General features: G+C 35.1%; 1 protein-coding gene across 33 annotated transcripts in view; it reads left to right on the forward strand.

Moving 5' to 3' along the window:
* Positions 1-18,223, forward strand: part of GSK3B (glycogen synthase kinase 3 beta) — a 267,763-nt gene that overhangs the window by 207,672 nt on the left and 41,868 nt on the right. For all 33 annotated transcript variants that reach the window (XM_081571915.1, XM_081571924.1, XM_081571923.1 and 30 more), the window contains one exon: positions 17,724-17,819. In XM_081571915.1, the coding sequence (XP_081428041.1) occupies positions 17,724-17,819 (96 nt within the window). The remainder of the gene's footprint in view (positions 1-17,723; positions 17,820-18,223) is intronic.

The following is an 18,223-nucleotide window of genomic DNA, read 5'->3' on the forward strand; positions in this document are numbered from 1 at the left end:
TTCTAATGGAAGTTTTAAAGGCAGAAGTAGTTAGCGTACACCTCTCTAATAATAGACTTTCTCTGTAGCTTTCATAGCTGAAGTAACTAGCCTTTTAAATTTGCATGTATGTCTTTTAGAAAAACATGACATTAAACATGTAGATGCTTTTAAAAAATTTTTATTGAAGTATAGTTGATTTACAACATTGTGTCAGTTTATGATGTACTGCAGAGTGATTCAGGTATGTGTGTGTATGTATCTATATATATATGCGTATTCTTTTCCATTATAGTTTATTAGAGGATAGTGAATATAGTTCCTGGTGCTATGCAGTAGGATTTTGTTGTGTGTCATTTTATATATAGTAGTGGTTTGTATGTGCTAATCTCAAACTCTGAATTTATCCCTCCCCCATCCTTTTCCCTCTTTGGTAACCATAAGTTTGTTTTCAAGGTCTGTGAGTTTGTTTCTCTTTGGTAAATAAGTTCATGTCATACTTTTCTCTTAGCAATAATTACTCAATTTAGATATTTACATAGATGGTTCTTACATGGGTAAGAACTAGTACAATCTTACCTCTAGCAGAAACTTTAGGAATTTGAAAGTTTCTGGAAATCAGTGGAAAGTTTCTGTGGAAAACAGTGAGATCCAAATAATCTTTTGATTATTTTATTATAGTTAAGTAAGTTGGTAATGGACAGGGAGGCCTAGCGTGCTGCGATTCATGGGGTCACAGAGTCGGACACGACTGAGCGACTGAACTGAACTGAAGTGAACTTCATTTCTTGTGGTACCTAAAAGCTTGAGAAAGAAAAAGATTTAGCAGTGGAGAGTAGGATTAAAGAGAGATGGGACTTCCCTAGTGGTTCAGTGGTTAAGAGTCTTACCTGCCAGTGCAGGGGATTAGGTTCAATCCCTGATCTGGGAAGATTCCACATGCCACAGGGCAGCTAAGCCTGTGCTTTACAACTACTGAGCCCATGCACTCTAGAGCCCATGCTTTGCAGCAGAAGAATCACCACAGTGAGAAGCCCATGCACTGCAACTAGAGAGTAGCCTGCGTGTAGCAATGAAGACCAAGAACAGCCAAAAACAAATAAATAAAATTAATTTTAAAAAATGAGAGTGGGGTGGGGAGGAGAAGGTTTTCATTTTTACTATTCTGTGATACTGATTTTTTTTTTTTAAATCATCTTTTTGTAATCCCAGAAACTGAAAAAAAATGGAAAAAAATGGATGTTTTCAGTTGTTTTATGCCAGAATCTTTTGTTAGTAAACAAATAGATACAGTTACATAGAGTTAAAAGGGCTGCCTTTTATTACAAATATCTATATAAATCATTGTTTTCCTGGTCTTTCGATTTGACTGATGACTCTTTGCAGTATGTGTTAGTCACTCAGTCGTGTGTGACTCTTCGCGACGCCATGGACTATAGCCCACCAGGCTCCTCTGTCCACGGAATTCTCCAGGCAAGAATACTGGAGTGGGTTGCCATTGCCTTCTCCAAGGAACCGTCCCGACCCAGGGATCAAACTCAGGTCTTCTGCATTGCAGGCAGATTCTTTACTGTCCGAGCCACAAGGGCTTTGCAGGATAATGTAGACAAATAGATCAGTGATTATCTGGCCCCTCAGAAGTCTGCATTTTCAAATATTGGTAAAATACTGCTAATCATAAAAGCTGCTACTCAGTGAGAACTTCCTCTGCACCAGGCAACTGAGCTTAGCACTTTACACATATTACCACATTTAACCCTTTAATCCTAGCAAGATGATGAAGATGAATACTGTGACTGCCTTATCTGGGAAGGGTTGGGTGGTAGGAAAATCCTGTCTAATTCACCTTTAGCTAAGTTGGTGTCCTCTATTTGTGGAATTTTGTAGCTCTCAGTTCAGTTCAGTTCAGTCACTTAGTTGTGTCCGACTCTTTGCGACCCCCTGAACCGCAGCACACCAGGCCTCCCTGTCCATCACCAACTGCCGAGTCCACCCAAATCCATGTCCATTGAGTCAGTGTTGCCATCCAACCGTCTCATGCTCTGTCGTCCCCTTCTCCTCCTGCCCTCAATCTTGTCCAGCATCAGGGTCTTTTCAAATGAGTCAGCTCTTCGCATCAGGTGGCCAAAAGTATTGGAGTTTCAGCTTCAACATCAGTCCTTCCAATGAACACCCAGGACTGATCTCCTTTAGGATGGACTCGTTGGATCTCCTTGCAGTCCAAGGGACTCTCAAGAGTCTAGGGAAAACAATATGATACTTAATGTCAACTTATTATCTAGAACCCACTTAATTCAGTGTTTTTCAAATGTGACCACAAAATAAAGGAAAACTCTCCTAAATCCTATTGTAATGAATATACTAAATCAGTTTGTGATGTCTTTGGACTAAGTTTAATTGTACTTCATCGAAATTAATCAAGGTTGTGAAAGTGGATTCCTTTGCTTTCAAGTACAGTTCAGTGTTATCTTCATCATCTTTGCTTTGCAAACACTAGCTTTCAGTTATCCCCATATTATGGATTGTTTAGCACCTATGTGTGTCCTGTCTCCTGGCTTGACATTTTCACCACCAAATAGTCTTTCAGACAGAGGTCTAAGAGACTAATTTAATGAGAATTTAATAAGTATAAAATACTTTTCTTCCTAAGTTTTTTGATGGATCCATGATGTATCTTTGCTAACGTGTATTTGGAGCTTAATCATGTGTTACCTGATGGTATTTCTTTTGTTGTCATAGAGCTCTTCTTGTTAACAGACTACAGGGACAACATATTAAACTTAGTTCTCTCTCCCTTTTCCACTCCCCAGAACTAGTGAGCACACCACGTGGTACAGATTTTTACTTGTATAATATGTAATACATATAAAAATATTTCATTGCTTTTTTCATTCTTGTTTTATTGTTTACATTTTTCTTTGTTTATTACTGACTAGAGCAGCAACTTTTAGTTGCTCTTGCATCTTGGACTTCTTTGAAAATCTTTCATAGCAATGGACTCTTCCCCCAGAAAAACATATATGCCAAAATTTTGCATATGATATCAGGTGAACCTTGGACTTTCTGAAGCTCCATCTCGAATATCTAGATTAAATATCCCTATACTAGTGCAAAGAATAATTTTTATAATTTATAGTAACTGCCTGCAGTATAAATACTACACACATAGTGTCAACATTTTAAAAATAAGTAAATGAGTATTAGAAAAATCATTTTAATGTAAAATTTCTCAACTGCATCTTTACATTAATATGTTGTACATAGGCCAGAGAATCATCAGTTTTATGTTGCTACTATGAAATTTTACTGACTCTATAGTAACTTACTCATACTTAGTTAAATCTCTATATGCTTATATGTAAGTGTGCCCAGGCATGAAAAAGTAGTGTCATGGCAATGTGCTCTAGTTAGCTTTTGACTTGAGAATAAGGACATCCATTTGAAATTAATTTACCCAAAACAAGCAGTATAAAATGATTTACTAAGTTGCCAGAATATGTTTTATTTATTCAAAGAAACTTTTTTCTCATAAACCTAAGTTTCATGACATTGTCACCTCAAAACTGTTGTATTAATAGTTATATTTTAGAACCTGAGTCAGAAGACCATCCACAAAATTACTCTTTGTGGAATATAATACACTTTACTTATCAACTGTAGATTCTTCTCCACGGTGGCAATTTGAGTTCTTCTGTATATTTGTTTATTTTCAAGGTTCAATATAAAGAAACACTGGACTCGGGTGGAGGGGCATTTATTTTGTTAAAAGCATACTGATTGATATTTCATATTTATAAAACATAATTCTTATTGTTTTATTGATACATATAATAGAAGGAAAACACAAAGAAAATCTTGGTTTGTGGTGCTACAACACCACAAAAACTATAACGCTAAGAACTATAGTGTTAGTGATTCTCAGAGGAAGCAAGAGCTGGGGGATGTGTGTATAAAATGTTTACGTGTCTGAAAGGGGAGTGTGATTTTTTTTAAAAGTTTGGAAAATATAGTGAGGTTTTTTTTTTTTTAACCCAAGAGATTCTAATCCCATCTGCCACCCCTCTTTTTGTTATATACCCTTATGTTGAGCATACAATTGTGGCTGACATTCACCTGGGGGGGGGAATGACTGCTGTGAATATGTATTAACCAATAATGACTTTGTTTTACTTTATGGGGAATAATTTGCATAATCAAAACAGTAATCACCTTTTTAGGGGGAAAAAAAGTACTTGTTGCCAAATATAAAATTTTATTAGGGAAGAAAAGTCATACTTCCCACTTTTGAAACTTATTTTATAGCTGCAGTAATCAAGATAATGCATCTATAGTGGAATATTATTAAGTCACAAGAAGGAAGGAAATTCTGCCATCTTTGATAACATGGATGGATGGACCTTAGGGCATTCTGCTAAATGAAATAAGCCAGACAGAGAAAGACAACTACTCCATAAAAGAAAAGAAAAAAAGTCAAATCACAGAGATTAGAAAAGTGGCTGTCCCAGGGGCTTGGGGAGTGGAGGAAATGAGGAGAGGTTGGTAAAGAGGACAGATTGACTAAGATGAATGAGGTCTGAGAATCTGATGTAAAGCATGGTGATTATAGTTGATAACACTGTTGACCTAAATGTTCTCACCAGAAGAAGGAAGAGAAGAAAGAAAAGTGTGAGGTGATGAACATGTTAATTAACTAGATGGTAGGTATCCTTTCACGTTGTGTGTGTATATAAAATCACCACTGTGTTCATTTCGTGTGTCTTACAGTTTTGTCAGTTAAACCTCAAGAAAGGGGGTGAGAAAGTTTAGTACCAACATGAATATAGGCATGAAGGTCAATGGAGTACAATTGAATGTCTAGAAATAAACCTTTATGTTTATGGTCAGATGACCTTTGACAAGGGTTCCGGGGCAGTTCAATGGGGAAACAGTAGTCTTTTTAACAAATGATATTTGGGCAACTGGATATCCATATGCAAGAGAATGAAATTGGACCCTACCTCTCACACCATGTACAAAAATTAACTCAAAATGTATAGGCCTAGAGCCAAGATTGTAAAATCTTAGGAAGAAACATAGGTGTAAATGATTTTTTTTTTAGATACGAAACCAAAAGCACAAGTGACAGTAGAAAAAACATATATATTGAACTTCATCAAAATTTAAAACTTTGTTTTCCAAAGGCTACCATCCAGAAAATTAAAAGACAACACACAGAATGGCAAAAAAATTTTGCAAATTATATATATGATGAGGAATTTGTATCTAGAATAAGGAACTCTTGCAACTTAACCATAAAAAGACAGCCCAAGAGAAAAATGAGCAAAGGATCCGAATTAACATTTCTCGAAAGACCAGTAAGGACACACAAAAAAGGATGCTCAACATTGTTAGTCATTAGAGAAATGCAAATCAAATCCATAATGAATACTAGATCATATTTATTAGGATGGCCAAAATAAAGACCCACAATAACTAGTATTGGTAATGTGCGTGCTTAGTTTTTCAGTTGTGTCTGACTCTTTGCAACTTTATGGGCTGTAGCCTGCCACGCTTCTCTATCCATGGGATTCTCCAAGCAAGATTACTGGAGTGGGTTGCCATGCCCTTTTCCAGGGGATCTTCCCAACCCGGGATCGAATCTGCGTCTCCTGCATTGCAAGTGGATTCTTTACCCACTGAGCCACCTGGGAATCCTTACCAAAGGATGTGGAGAAATTGAAACTCTCATATTGCTCGAGGGATCGTAAAATGGTATAAACAAAAAACGGTTTTGCACTTCCTCAAAATAATAGGGTTATTACAGCAATAAACAGCAATTCCCTCCATAGGAATTTGAAAACATTTATCTACAAAAAAACTTGTACATAAAGGTTCATAGCAGTATTATTTATAGCCAAAAAAGTATAAACATTTCAATTGTCCATCAGCTGATGAATGAAAAATGTCAAATACAGACTATCACAGAAAATAACAAACACAAAAGGACACATGTTAATGTGATGACATTTATATGAAATGTCCAGAATAAGCAAATCTGTAGAGACAGAAAGATTAGTGGTTGTCAGTAACTGGGGAGAGGAGAAATGGGAGTGACTGCTTGTGGGTACAGGGTTTAATTTGGGGATGATGAACATGTTCTGAAATCAGATAGCAATTGATGGTTGCACACCACTGAATATACTAAAAAAGAAGTAAGTTCTATAGAGGGGTGAATTTTACAATATATGAAGTATATCTCAAAGCTTTGTTTGTTTTTTAAGACAAGAATGAAGACATCTAACGGCAGAACTTCTGATAAGGATGTGTTGCTGTTTCCACCATATTTTAAGAAAGGCAGTAAACTGACCATAGCTTTGCAAAGCACTCAGATCCAGTTAAGTGACAGGTGGCACAGGGGTAAATGGAGAAAATCATGGACACACAAAGGGACCCACCTGTACTAGTTTAGGCTGAATAAATACTTTAGCCAAAAGTATTTATTCAAATACTTTTGAATAATTTATTCACATACTTTTGTTGTGTTCAAAATAACATGACAGCTTGATGCTCTTTTCTTCACTAATATTCCTAATGGGATTTTAATGATTGTGCTGCTGCTATAGCTTTGGGGATGGGGGGAGGTTCCTTGCCTTTTGGAAATCAGAGGAAAACCCTGAGAAAGAAACATTGCAAACTCCACAAAAAAATCCTTATACCAAAATTTCACTCACTTATTATAGGAGAGGTCGATAGAAACTGTATAAAATCTGCATGTAAGCGTCTGCCTGCAATGCGGGAGACCTGGGTTCGATCCCTAGGTTGGGAAGATCCCCTGGAGAAGGAAATGGCAACCAACTACAGTACTCTTGCCTGGAAAATCGCAGGGTGGAGGACCCAGTAGGCTGCAGCCCATGGGTTGCAAAGAGTCGGACACAACTGAATGACTTCACTTGTCTTGTTTTGATAGTTAAGTATTTTAGCTACCTACCTACAGTGTATTTAAAAAGTTTAAAACCCGTAACTTGTAGGGATATACCAAATAGCATAACATTTTATATCAATCCTTTGGAAATGAAAATGTAGTGATTCCAATGTCAGTAGAGTACTGATATTTTGAAATAGAGTAGCTCAGTGACATGTTTTTTGGTTTTCACATTGTCACATTTATGATATAGACAATCAACCTGACAGTTATCCAGTTTAAATAAATATTTCTTTTATGCAGAAATCTCTCTTGCCTCTGTGTTATACAATTTTTTATCTGCTTATTTTAAAAGTTTTGATTGAATTCATTATGGCCATGTATCCTTTCAGTCTTTCAGGGTGCATGATGTTAACAGCATGTTGATTTAGTGAACCATCTGGGCCTACACAGAGGGTCTTTGTCCTCAAGGAGTTCAGAGACTTATTGAGGGGAGGTAAGACAGGTCTGACCCCACAAGTCTGATCCGAGTACAGAGGCAGAATTATTCTATTTGGAGAGAATCCTATCTGGAAAGATTTCATTTAAGAGGAAATTCTTGAACTGAATCTTGAAACATGCAAAGATACTCACCATTGAGAGAAAGAAAGGGAATGGAGGGCATACATGCTAATTTGGACAAGGATGCTTAGTGAAGTCAGGTCTATTGTGTGTTATTTTATGGTTCGAGCCTAAAGTTCTGAATGGTAGAGATAGTATATAAGTTTACCAGGAGGCTGGAGCTGTGGGCACCAGAACACTTGAGCCTATAAGCACTTGGAAGGCACTGAAGGATTTTAAGCAGAAGAGTAACCGATTTCTAATAGAATTTCTTTGGCTTCACATTTGTTTTAAAGGCCACACATACAGTTCTATTGCTGAAGTTTGGCGACCTCTGGTGTTGGGCTATTAAAATGCAAAGCTGTGAAAGAAGTGTATTTCAGCGCTTTTGTCAGATGATTCTTGGCTTTATTTCTTTGAAGACGTAATCATAATTCATCACTTGACATTTATTGGTGTCTAGCTAAATTTGAAGCTAAATGAATTAGAAAAATTGTACAACAAATGTGATGGGACTGGATACAAATGAAAGAATTGATTTAATCATAAAAGATGAATGACTTCCCAAAGGGTTGTGACAGGCTAATCTCTGATCTTTGAGTCTTTCCACCACCTACCCCCCATGATGTTCTAGGATAGTGGACTTAAAAAATGCTCCTATTCTAATAGCAGATAACTCAGAGTACATACTCTTCCCAATAGTGTGATCATTTTGAACATCCCCCTCCTTTTACTGTGAGAGATACCATAGTTATAGAAAAGTACATAAAATATTATGTGCAGTTTAATTTCGTTTAAGTTGTGGGGCACTCAGTTTTTAGGAAATCCAGAAATAATAATTATTTTTTAAATGTACCTTTAGTCTTAAAAGTTTCTGGGGAAAAACTAATCTTCCATTTCTTAAAATTTGAGGGAACCCTGAGACTTGTTTTGTGTCTGAAGTGTTAAGGTCCATGTCAAACATACATTTTTTTTTTTTATAAAATTTTTTTTTATAAAAATTTCATTTTTATAAAATGAAAAAGTTTATATGATTTCAGAGTTTCCAAATATAAATCAGCTGAAATAAATCAAGTAGAAATATACTCTGAACCTAGTAGAAGCTTAATATATAAAAGATATACTCAGAAGTAGAAATGGGATAGTTGACTTGTTTTTTTTGTTGTTTATTATTGATTGCAGATGGTGATGCATTCAGAATCTTTGCTGTTCATAATCTGTCACTTGTTAACCTTTAAGACTATAATGTTGCCATCCATCCATTATCTAATCCTTATTCTCTGTCAACATTCAACTGATACAGTTACCCAAATCATGCTGTTTTCTACCTCATACCTAGAGTGCATAGAATGTGCGTCTGACTCATTTGCTTCCTAGATTCCTTAAGTAAGATTAGCTCTTGTCTCTCCTTCCAGCATCCTTTCCTGAATCTTTTCCTTACTCTAGTTCATTGTAGCACATTCACCTCATAGATCTCTGTGCTTATTTTGTTTTACTGATCTTGGCTATTTGAAGCTGATTTATAATGTACAGGGGTTCCCTGTTGGCTCAGGTGGTAAAGAATCTGCCTGCAATGCAGGAGATGCAGATTTGATCCCTGGGTTGGGAAGATCCCTTGAAGAAGGGAATGGCTACCCACTCCAGTATTCTTGCCTGGAGAATTCTATGGATAGAGGAGCCTGAAGGGCTATAGTCCATGGGGTCGCAAAGTGTCGGATATGACTGAGTAACTAACTATAATGTACAAGTCTTTCTGCCCTATAGTTCCTTGAGCAAGGGAACTCAGTAAATATTTTTATTGAGTGGAGCGACTTAGGAGACTGAAAAAAAAAATTTTAATGCCTCTCAATTATGTCTTACCTTTGCATCCTTACCTTCCTTTGTATTTTAACTCACATCTTTGCTTTCTTAAAGACTGTATGTACTATATATAAAATAATTCTGATTTTAAGGTTTGACAGACTCTGATACTTTTAATGCTAGCCTTAAAATAGCAACAGAAGAAAGATAAACATATGGTTGTACTTAGTATAGTAATGGCATCACAAATTACATAATGGTCTGTTTTTTACTTTTTAAATTAATTTCATAGTGGTATAGTTTACATACAATAAAATGTAACAATTTTGAGTGTACAGTTTAATGAGTTTTGACAAACATATATACTATCCTGGTCAAGATTTAGAACATTTCCGTCATCCCCAAACATGTTCTTGTGTACAGCCTAGGGTAACCAAATGTCTCAGATTGCCCAAGACTAAGGGATCTGCCAGGATAGTCCCAGGTAAGCTGGGACAGTTGATCACCCTGTTTGTGTACCTTTGCAGTCTCCCATCTTTTGTTTCAGGTTACCATTAGTCTGCTTTCTGTCACTGCAGGTTAGTTTTTCGTATTCTAGAATTTCACATGAATGGAATCATGTTGTGTGTACATGCGCTTTGTATCTGGCTTTTTTTAGCTCAATGTCATGTTTTTGTGACTTATTCATCTTTGTATTACCTATTCTAAGAGTTGTTTATCCATTTACCTGTGGATTGGCATTTGACTTGTTTTTTGTTTTGGCTGTTATGAGTAAAGCTGCTCTTTTTGTTTCAACAAACCTGTGTTTACATTTCTCTTCAATAAAGAACAGGACTGAAATTGCTGTCATATGATAAATGTGTGTAAACTTTGTAAGAAATCATCAAACTATTTTCCAGAGCAGTTTCACTGTTCTGCACTTCCACCAGCAGTGTTATGAGAGTTTCAGTGTTTTACATTTTCATCAACATACAGTATTTATAATAACGTTAAATTTAGTCTTAAACTTGCTTTTATCATTAGGAAACGTCCCTCTTTATTTTTCTTTAATTTCCTTGTACTGAAGTCTACAATTTTCTGATACTGCATTGAGTCTGATAATTTTTGGCTTTAATTGGAGTGTTTGGACCATTTACATTCAATGTAATTATTAATATGGTTGGGTTTAAATATTCCACCTTGGTATTTGTTTTCTTTTTATTGTTTGTTTCTTCCTCTCCCTCTTTTACTGCTATCTTGTGGCTTATAATGAGTGTTTTTTATTTTCCCTGTTGGCTTTTTAAGCTATATTGATTGCCATGTTACATTTTTTAAAGTTTGTTCTAAGATTCAACATAGGCATCCTACTCTATCACAGTCTACAAATAATATACCACTTTGCATATAAAGTAAGAACCATACAATAGCATCTTCCCATTTCCCCTTCCTGTCCATTGTGTTCTTGTTGTCATACATTTTATTTCTATAATACTTTATTTTGCTTTAAACACTGTTTTCTTCTAAACCAGTTTAAAAGCAAAGGGGAGATTCGTGATGATGTTTGGTAGAAACCAATGCAATACTGTAAAGCAATTACCCTTCAATTAAAAATAAATCAAAAAATAAATGAATACTGAAGTGACCAATTTAAAAAAATAAAAGCAAAAGGGAAATGTCATACATATAGTCCATATTTATAATTTTTGGTGGTCTCTATTCCTTAGTGTAGATAGGAATGACCATTCAATTTCTTTCATCCTAAAGTATTTTCTTGTAGTGAAAATTGGAGACAAATTCTCTTAGCTTTTGTTTGCCTAACAATGTCTTGTTTGTTTGTTTTATTTTTTCACTAGAGAAGTAGCCCTCTCTGAGTTTTATTATGTGGTTTAATTGATGGAGAGAACTGGAAATCAAGACATCTTGGTTCTGTTCCTGTCATTCTTTTGAAGGATATTTTTATTGGATATGGAATTTCTTGGTTTCCAGTTTCTCATTTCTTTTTTTTTTAAGAGAGGTCTCTCTTTTCTTCTGGCTTGCATTGTTTCTAATAAGTTGGCTGTTATTATTGTCAGCTCTATAAAATGTGTCTCTTTGCTTTGGGAAAAACTCCCTTTATCAGTGGCTTTTATACTGTTGGGGTTTCATGGCATTTTCATCAAATTTGGGAAAATGTTGGCCACTATTTCTTCAAATATTTTTTTGACATCTGTTCCCCCAAGCCCCTTCTTAGACTCCAATCACAGGTACCTGTGATTTTCTAGCTTGTTTCACCTCCATGCTTCAGCTTTGTTTCTGTTGTTTTGTTTTTTAAGTTCACTGATTGTCTTCTGTGGTGTCTTATCTGTCATTAGACCTCCAGGAAAATTTTAACTTCACATATCATACTTTTCAACTGTGCAATTACTGTATTTCTTTTTTAATCCTCTGTTTGTCTCATCATTATAATAGCTGTTTTATGCCCTTATTTGTCAATTCTGCCCTTTTGTCATTTTTGTACCTATATCTGTTGACCAGTTCCCCACTCCCTTCTTTTTGAATCATATTTACCTTCTCCTTTAAAGAATATTCCATCAGTCAGCTTTCTAATTGTTTTACTCTAGAGAGTAATTCGAATATCAGTTACTTAGCAGTTACTAAAAAGAGATGTCCATAGTAATGTTTTTTTTTAAATAATGCAAACCTTTGCATGATATTCCAGATTCTTTGAGCTACTAATGCCAAGTTATACAGAATTATACTTTATTATGTAAGGCTTTTAGTTAACACAGTATTTTTACACAAAGCAATTCTATAACAAGGATGTTCTACAACTTAGGCCTTGAGATTAAAAATTCTAGGCAATATAGGCAATAGAATTACTTAGAATGTGCACATCCATATTCGTGCCATTTAACATTCCAGTCAAAATTCTACATGTGAAACAATCACAAACAGACAAGGCACTAAACTTACATGTTTGGTATTACAGATATACTTAAGTATGAGAAAGCATGGGATTTACAGTGACAATCTACAGATAAAGGAGCCTGAGAGTGATATCAAAATTGCTAAATTATTAAAAGAATTTTTACAAAAATGTATAAAATAAGTTTGAGATATGTTACACTTCTTTATCTTATTATTTAGCCCATTGTTGTTCAGTTGCTCAGTCCTGTCCAACTCTTTGTGACCCCAGGGACCGCAGCATGCAGGGGTCCTTCACCATCTCCCGGAGCTTGCTCAAATTCACGTTCATTGAGTCGATGATGCCATCCAGCTATTAGACTGTCTGCATTTTTTCATATTTAAGATACTCCTTTTATTAAGCTGAATTACCATGATATAGGTAGATTTTATTTAAGTTATCTTTTTAAGTTGTCAAGAAAAGTCTAACTTCTTTAACTTTTAACTACAGCCTTGTGATCTTATAAAATCTTAGGATATTCTGCATGACTCCAAAGAGTTCAGGTTTTATTTTATGGTATAACCAATAGAATTTAAGAAAGTAATTTTTTTAAAATTATTTTTAAAAAACCTTTTCTTGTTTCTTCCCTTAATATTAGGTAGACCATTTCAGCCAGTCAGCTACATATGCATTGGATCCTGTATTTACCACTGACAAACTCTGAGAAGTCAGTTTACCTCGGTGAACATTAGGTTTCTCTTAATTGTGAAATGCAGTAATAACGTATCTGTAAATTTCAAATAAGAAAATTAATATCCCTATCACAGAGCTCTTAATATGAGTTAATAAATAGTTCTTGTTCTCCCCTTTCCCTTACTGAGGTACCTTTTAAAAGGAAAACTTATATATGTTGCTTTACTCGCTCATTTCAGATGATTGCAGTCTGCTTGCTCTTCTCACAACTGATTTCACCAAGGTCAGAAAGGAAGCCTTCATGACCAGCATTAGTGAACACCTTTTGGGCTTTATTTCACCTGGGCTCATTGTGTCAGATACCCACCTCTCAGTTCTTTAAATGTTTACTTTCCTTGTCCTCCATGGTATTATCATCTATAGGACCTTTTCGAGTCTTAGACCTCTGTCTCAACCTTCTTTTTAAGTTTCCCCCTTTCCATATATTTTTGTCTTTAAGGTCCCAATGTTTAGCACTCTTCTCCCCTCAGCCTTCGTTGCCCATTAGTCTCACAGCCATGTAGAACCTGTACATCAGGTACTGCCAGAGCTGTTTTTCCATCCTCAGGCTCTTTCCTGGTGACTTTTTTCTCACTCTGTTCCTTCATGTTTTATAGCATCAACATTTTCCAGAACTACCAACGTTAAAAGCTGAAATTGTTTGTCCTCCAACCAAGTCAATAAAAAGATTCTTTCATACTGTCTCCTAAAATTCATTGACATTGATGAGATTTAAATTATGTTTAATTAGTTTAGTTTATGTGTAATTTCTGATCTCTGAAAAGTTGTTCTTCTGGGCCTCAGTTTTTCTCATCTCTAAAAATGTTTGAACTAGATCAGAGATCAGCGCCTAGGGCCCTGGGACCAAATAAAGTATGCTGCCTATTTATTTATGGCTGCTTTGTGCTGCAGTAGTGGAATTGACTAGTAACAGAGGCTCTCTGGCCCACCAAGCCTTAAGGTAGTTACTTTCTGGCCCTTAAAAAAAGTTGGCTAATCCCTGGACTAGTGGATTTCCCATCTACTTTTCATCTCTATTAGCCAGCCTGGGGAGAATGTGCTTTTCAAGATTTTAAAGTGACAAGAAGAAGATAGAAAAATTATTATAGTAGTTGTATATGTGACAAGAGAAATTAAACATAAAACAGACAGCGACATTGGAATTTCACTTTGTCCATCTAATAGCTCTGGTGATTCAAGGTCATGTGGCTGTAACAGTAATAAGATACCCTTTGCCACTTTGTGGTGATATGCTAGTTTATTTGGTTAATTGCTTTTCAGTAATTGATAGTGAATATATCAATGATTCCATTTACTAGATATTAATAGTAATTAAGTTTCTTAAAAGTCACAAATATCCACATTTTGAAGATAAAGAATACAAACTCTGACCACCAATCAGAAGTATAATTAAGAATTCTTTTTGTATCATAACTATTCATCAAAACAGATAATCTCCCATTGTGATAAAAGTTTTTTTCCATATCCATGCACTGGTATATGTCGAATGAGAATTCTAGGTATGTAAAAAATGCTTAGATGAAACGGTCAGAAATATTGAACCTTAGTTAATTATATGTTTGCTGACATAATTAAATGTCTGCAACTGATTTTCAAATGCATCAGAAAATAAGGTGGATTGATATATGCATGGAGGGGTGGAAATGTGATGAAATAAATGTAGTATTGAAAAATATTAGAGAATCAGTAGTTAGTATAAAGGGAGGACATTTTCACTGTTTTAAAAAAGATGCAACTTTTCTCATGTGAAATTTTTCATGTATAAAATTTGAAATAAATGTTTAGATCTAAGTGGCTGTGAGAGTGACTTCACATATGCACACATATAGTATACCTACTTGCTTTCGCATAAAATAAATTATTATAACTTAATATGTTTATGTTAAGCAAACCTTATGTGCATTTCATGTGTTTCTCAGCCGTTTGTTGTGTATTTCACAGATTTACTTCCACCAGGAATATTCTTAGGTTATAATAAAAAGCATATACAAATTGAAACATTCAAGGAGCATCCTGCCTTTTTCATTATACAGTGTGTAAATATGGAAAATCAGACAAATAGCTGATAAGTTCATATGATCTATGTTCATACAGTAAAAAGATGGATTTACTGATGGTCTATATACAACCCCTCATTTCTTTTGGCATTTTTACCAGCTTGTAGGGAGTTAGGACTGTGCCTTGTGCTAACAAAGTGCTGAATAAATAAGAGGATACTACACAAAAAATACTCACTAATTTGAGAGTGGGCATTTCTTAAGTGTCATTGTTGTTAATTGTGAAATATATCATAATGCAAAAATATATAAAAATATATTAAGTTTAAAGCATAATAATAAAGTGAATATCCATGTAAGTACCACTCATATTAAGAATTAGAGAACTACTTATGCCCATCCCAGTCACAGTCCCTCCTCCTTCATTATTTCTAGTAAGCTAAATAATCTATACTTGATTTTTCTAGTGAATATTCCCATGCTTTTGATTTAGTTTAACTATGTAAACTAAAGGATTCCCTGGTAACTCAGCTGGTAAAGAATCCACCTGCAATGTAGGAGACCCCAGTTCAATTCCTGGGTCGGGAAGATCCCCTGGAGAAGGGATAGGCTACCCACTGCGGTATTCTTGGGTTTCCCGAGTGGCTCAGCTGCTAAAGAATTTGCCTGCAGTGTGGGAGATCTGGGTCTGACCCCTGGGTTGGGAAGATCCCCTGGAGAAGGGAACAGCTACCCTCTCCAGTGTTCTGTTCATGGACTGTATAGTCCACGGAGTCATAGAGTCAGACACCGCTGAGCAACTTTCACTTCATTTCACTTTCACGTAAACTAAAACATAGTTTAGTGTTTCCAGTTTTTAAACTTTACATAAGGTCATCATTGAGTGAAAACTCACCACCGTGTGAAATTCATCCAATAAGGTATGTGTTGCTCTAGTTCATTTATTTTCATTGCTAGTTAGTATATCATTGTATGACTGACTATGCCACAATTTATTTATTAATTCTACTTTTGGATTTTTGCTTTTGCCTGCAATGTTGTTTTATTACAGACTATGTGTGTGCTCAGTCACTTCAGTTGTGTCCTATGCTTTGTGACCCTGTGGACTTTAGCCATGGGGCTCCTCTGTCCATGATATTTTCTTGGGAAGAATACTAGAGTGGGTTGACATGCCCTCCTCCAGGGAATCTTCCCGACCCAGGAATCAAACCCGTGTTTCCTGTGTCTCCTCCATTGCAGGCAGATTCTTTACTGCTTGAGCCATCAGGGGAGCCCCTATTACAGACTAATATATATTATAAAGAGTTTCTCTAGATTAGAGTATATGTCTTAAAATAAAATTAGTGGATTGTAGCATCACTGAAAGTATGCATTTTAAATACTCATTTTTTTTAACATTGCAGTTGTTCTTCTTTAGCATTTAGAAAAATCCAGTGGAGTTGCATTTGGAAGGCAGAATTATCAATAAATTCACTCCCTTCTTTTTCACTCTTTTCCCTTTTTCCCCTACATGTACACACATACACCCTTCATCAAGAGTCCAATTTAGAAAATAAGGGCTTACTTTATTATTTAAAATTAAAACTTTTATTTTTCATATTTGAAATATAGATAGCTCCTAACTTACAAATATCTGATAGCTACAGTTACAAAGACCAGATTTTTCCTTCTCAATACTCTTTGCTTCTCTGTAAAGCTGGAATTTTACTACAGGAAGGAAAGGAAGTTATATTATATTTATTACCCCCTAATAATTTCCTAGTACTTCTTTGTAATACTTTGTTCCAGCTCCTCTCAACCATGAATCTTCTTGCTGTCGCTATAGGCAGAAGATGTTCTAGAATTCTATATGAACTAAATTATACAGTACCTACTCAGTCTAGCTTACGTTTTGTTTTCATATGAGTATCTTTTGAAGAATAAAACTTTAAAAAATTTGGCTAAGTTCTGAAAGTTTTAATGAAGCCTAGAGAATTAGAAACAGTAACAACAAACACCTGAAATTCTTAGTTTGCCCTGTTTGTTCACCACTAATCAAGCACTTTACATCCTGCTCCTCCTGTGCACCTGTACTTGAATTAAATGGATTAACATTTTATTTCAACAGACTTGTTTTATATTGGGCACTAGAGTTACAAAGATACATAGTAAGTGTCACTTTTCTTCCAAGTACTCATTTTAGTACTTAATGTCTCTTCCCTTCATCTGTCTTATGCAGTCAAGTCCATATGCTTCCTTTGGTGCCTAATACAGCTCTGGAGGTAATGAAATACTCAATATATTTTCATCTTGTGTTATAGTTACACTTTTTTCCACACACAAATATGTAAGTTTCTCATAATTAGAATCTCTCTTGTTCTTAGTATCCTTCATATAGTTCCTAGTACACAGGGATATTCACTTAATATTCAGTGATTGAATGGAATTATTGATGAACATGTTTGACTAAGGTTCTCCTAATTATTTTTTTGATAATAAAACCTTTGACTTACTGATGAATAAATGAATAAAAGATACTCTCACTTCAGATGTCATCACAATAGATTGTTTTTCTAGACAGAACCAAGATGCCTGATTTTTAGTTGAATATTTTTGAGTGACCTTTCTTATACAAGCTTGATGACTATTACCATAAAAGTCTGTATACTGCCTATAGCTTGAGTTCTCTAGTCAGAAATTGAAGTCTTTTATAAAGTCTGCTCTATTTAATGAGTTACATATTTTATAACTTTGGAATTCCTTTTTCCAGTGAAACCAGTACATTAAAACATAAGACTATATTTATAAGTATATAGAAAATTATGGCAATAACTTTCTTTCTTTATCCTAGGTCCTGGGGACACCAACAAGGGAGCAAATTAGAGAAATGAACCCAAACTACACGGAATTCAAATTCCCTCAAATTAAGGCACATCCTTGGACTAAGGTGAGTCAAAAAGAGTTTTTTAAAAAGTACATTAACCAATAGTTAATTAGAAGTTGGATTTCTCATTGTTCTTGAACTAAACTATTTTGAGACTAGGTGGCTGTCAGAGTACAAAGTACAACAGCACTTCTGCATGTAAAAATAATTGGATAATTATACGTCAGTGTTTCATTGATTGTATATAGCTTTATTCCCATTGATTTCCTGTAGAAAGTTTCCAATCTGGGTTTTTATTTGTAGGATGAGGACAGCACATATGCATAGTATTCAAATAAAGAATTTTGTTAAGTGCAGGATCTTATATATAAATTTTTACTCTTTAAAATTCAGAAGTAATTTCTTTAAATAGTTAGGGGTACTTACATACATTCAGTATCATATAGCAGTCAGTATCACATATATTT

Source organism: Giraffa tippelskirchi, chromosome 2 (genome assembly GCF_054371585.1).
Source record: "Giraffa tippelskirchi isolate mGirTip1 chromosome 2, T2T-mGirTip1v1.2.pri, whole genome shotgun sequence".
In the NCBI taxonomy this organism is placed as follows: Eukaryota; Metazoa; Chordata; class Mammalia; order Artiodactyla; family Giraffidae; genus Giraffa; species Giraffa tippelskirchi.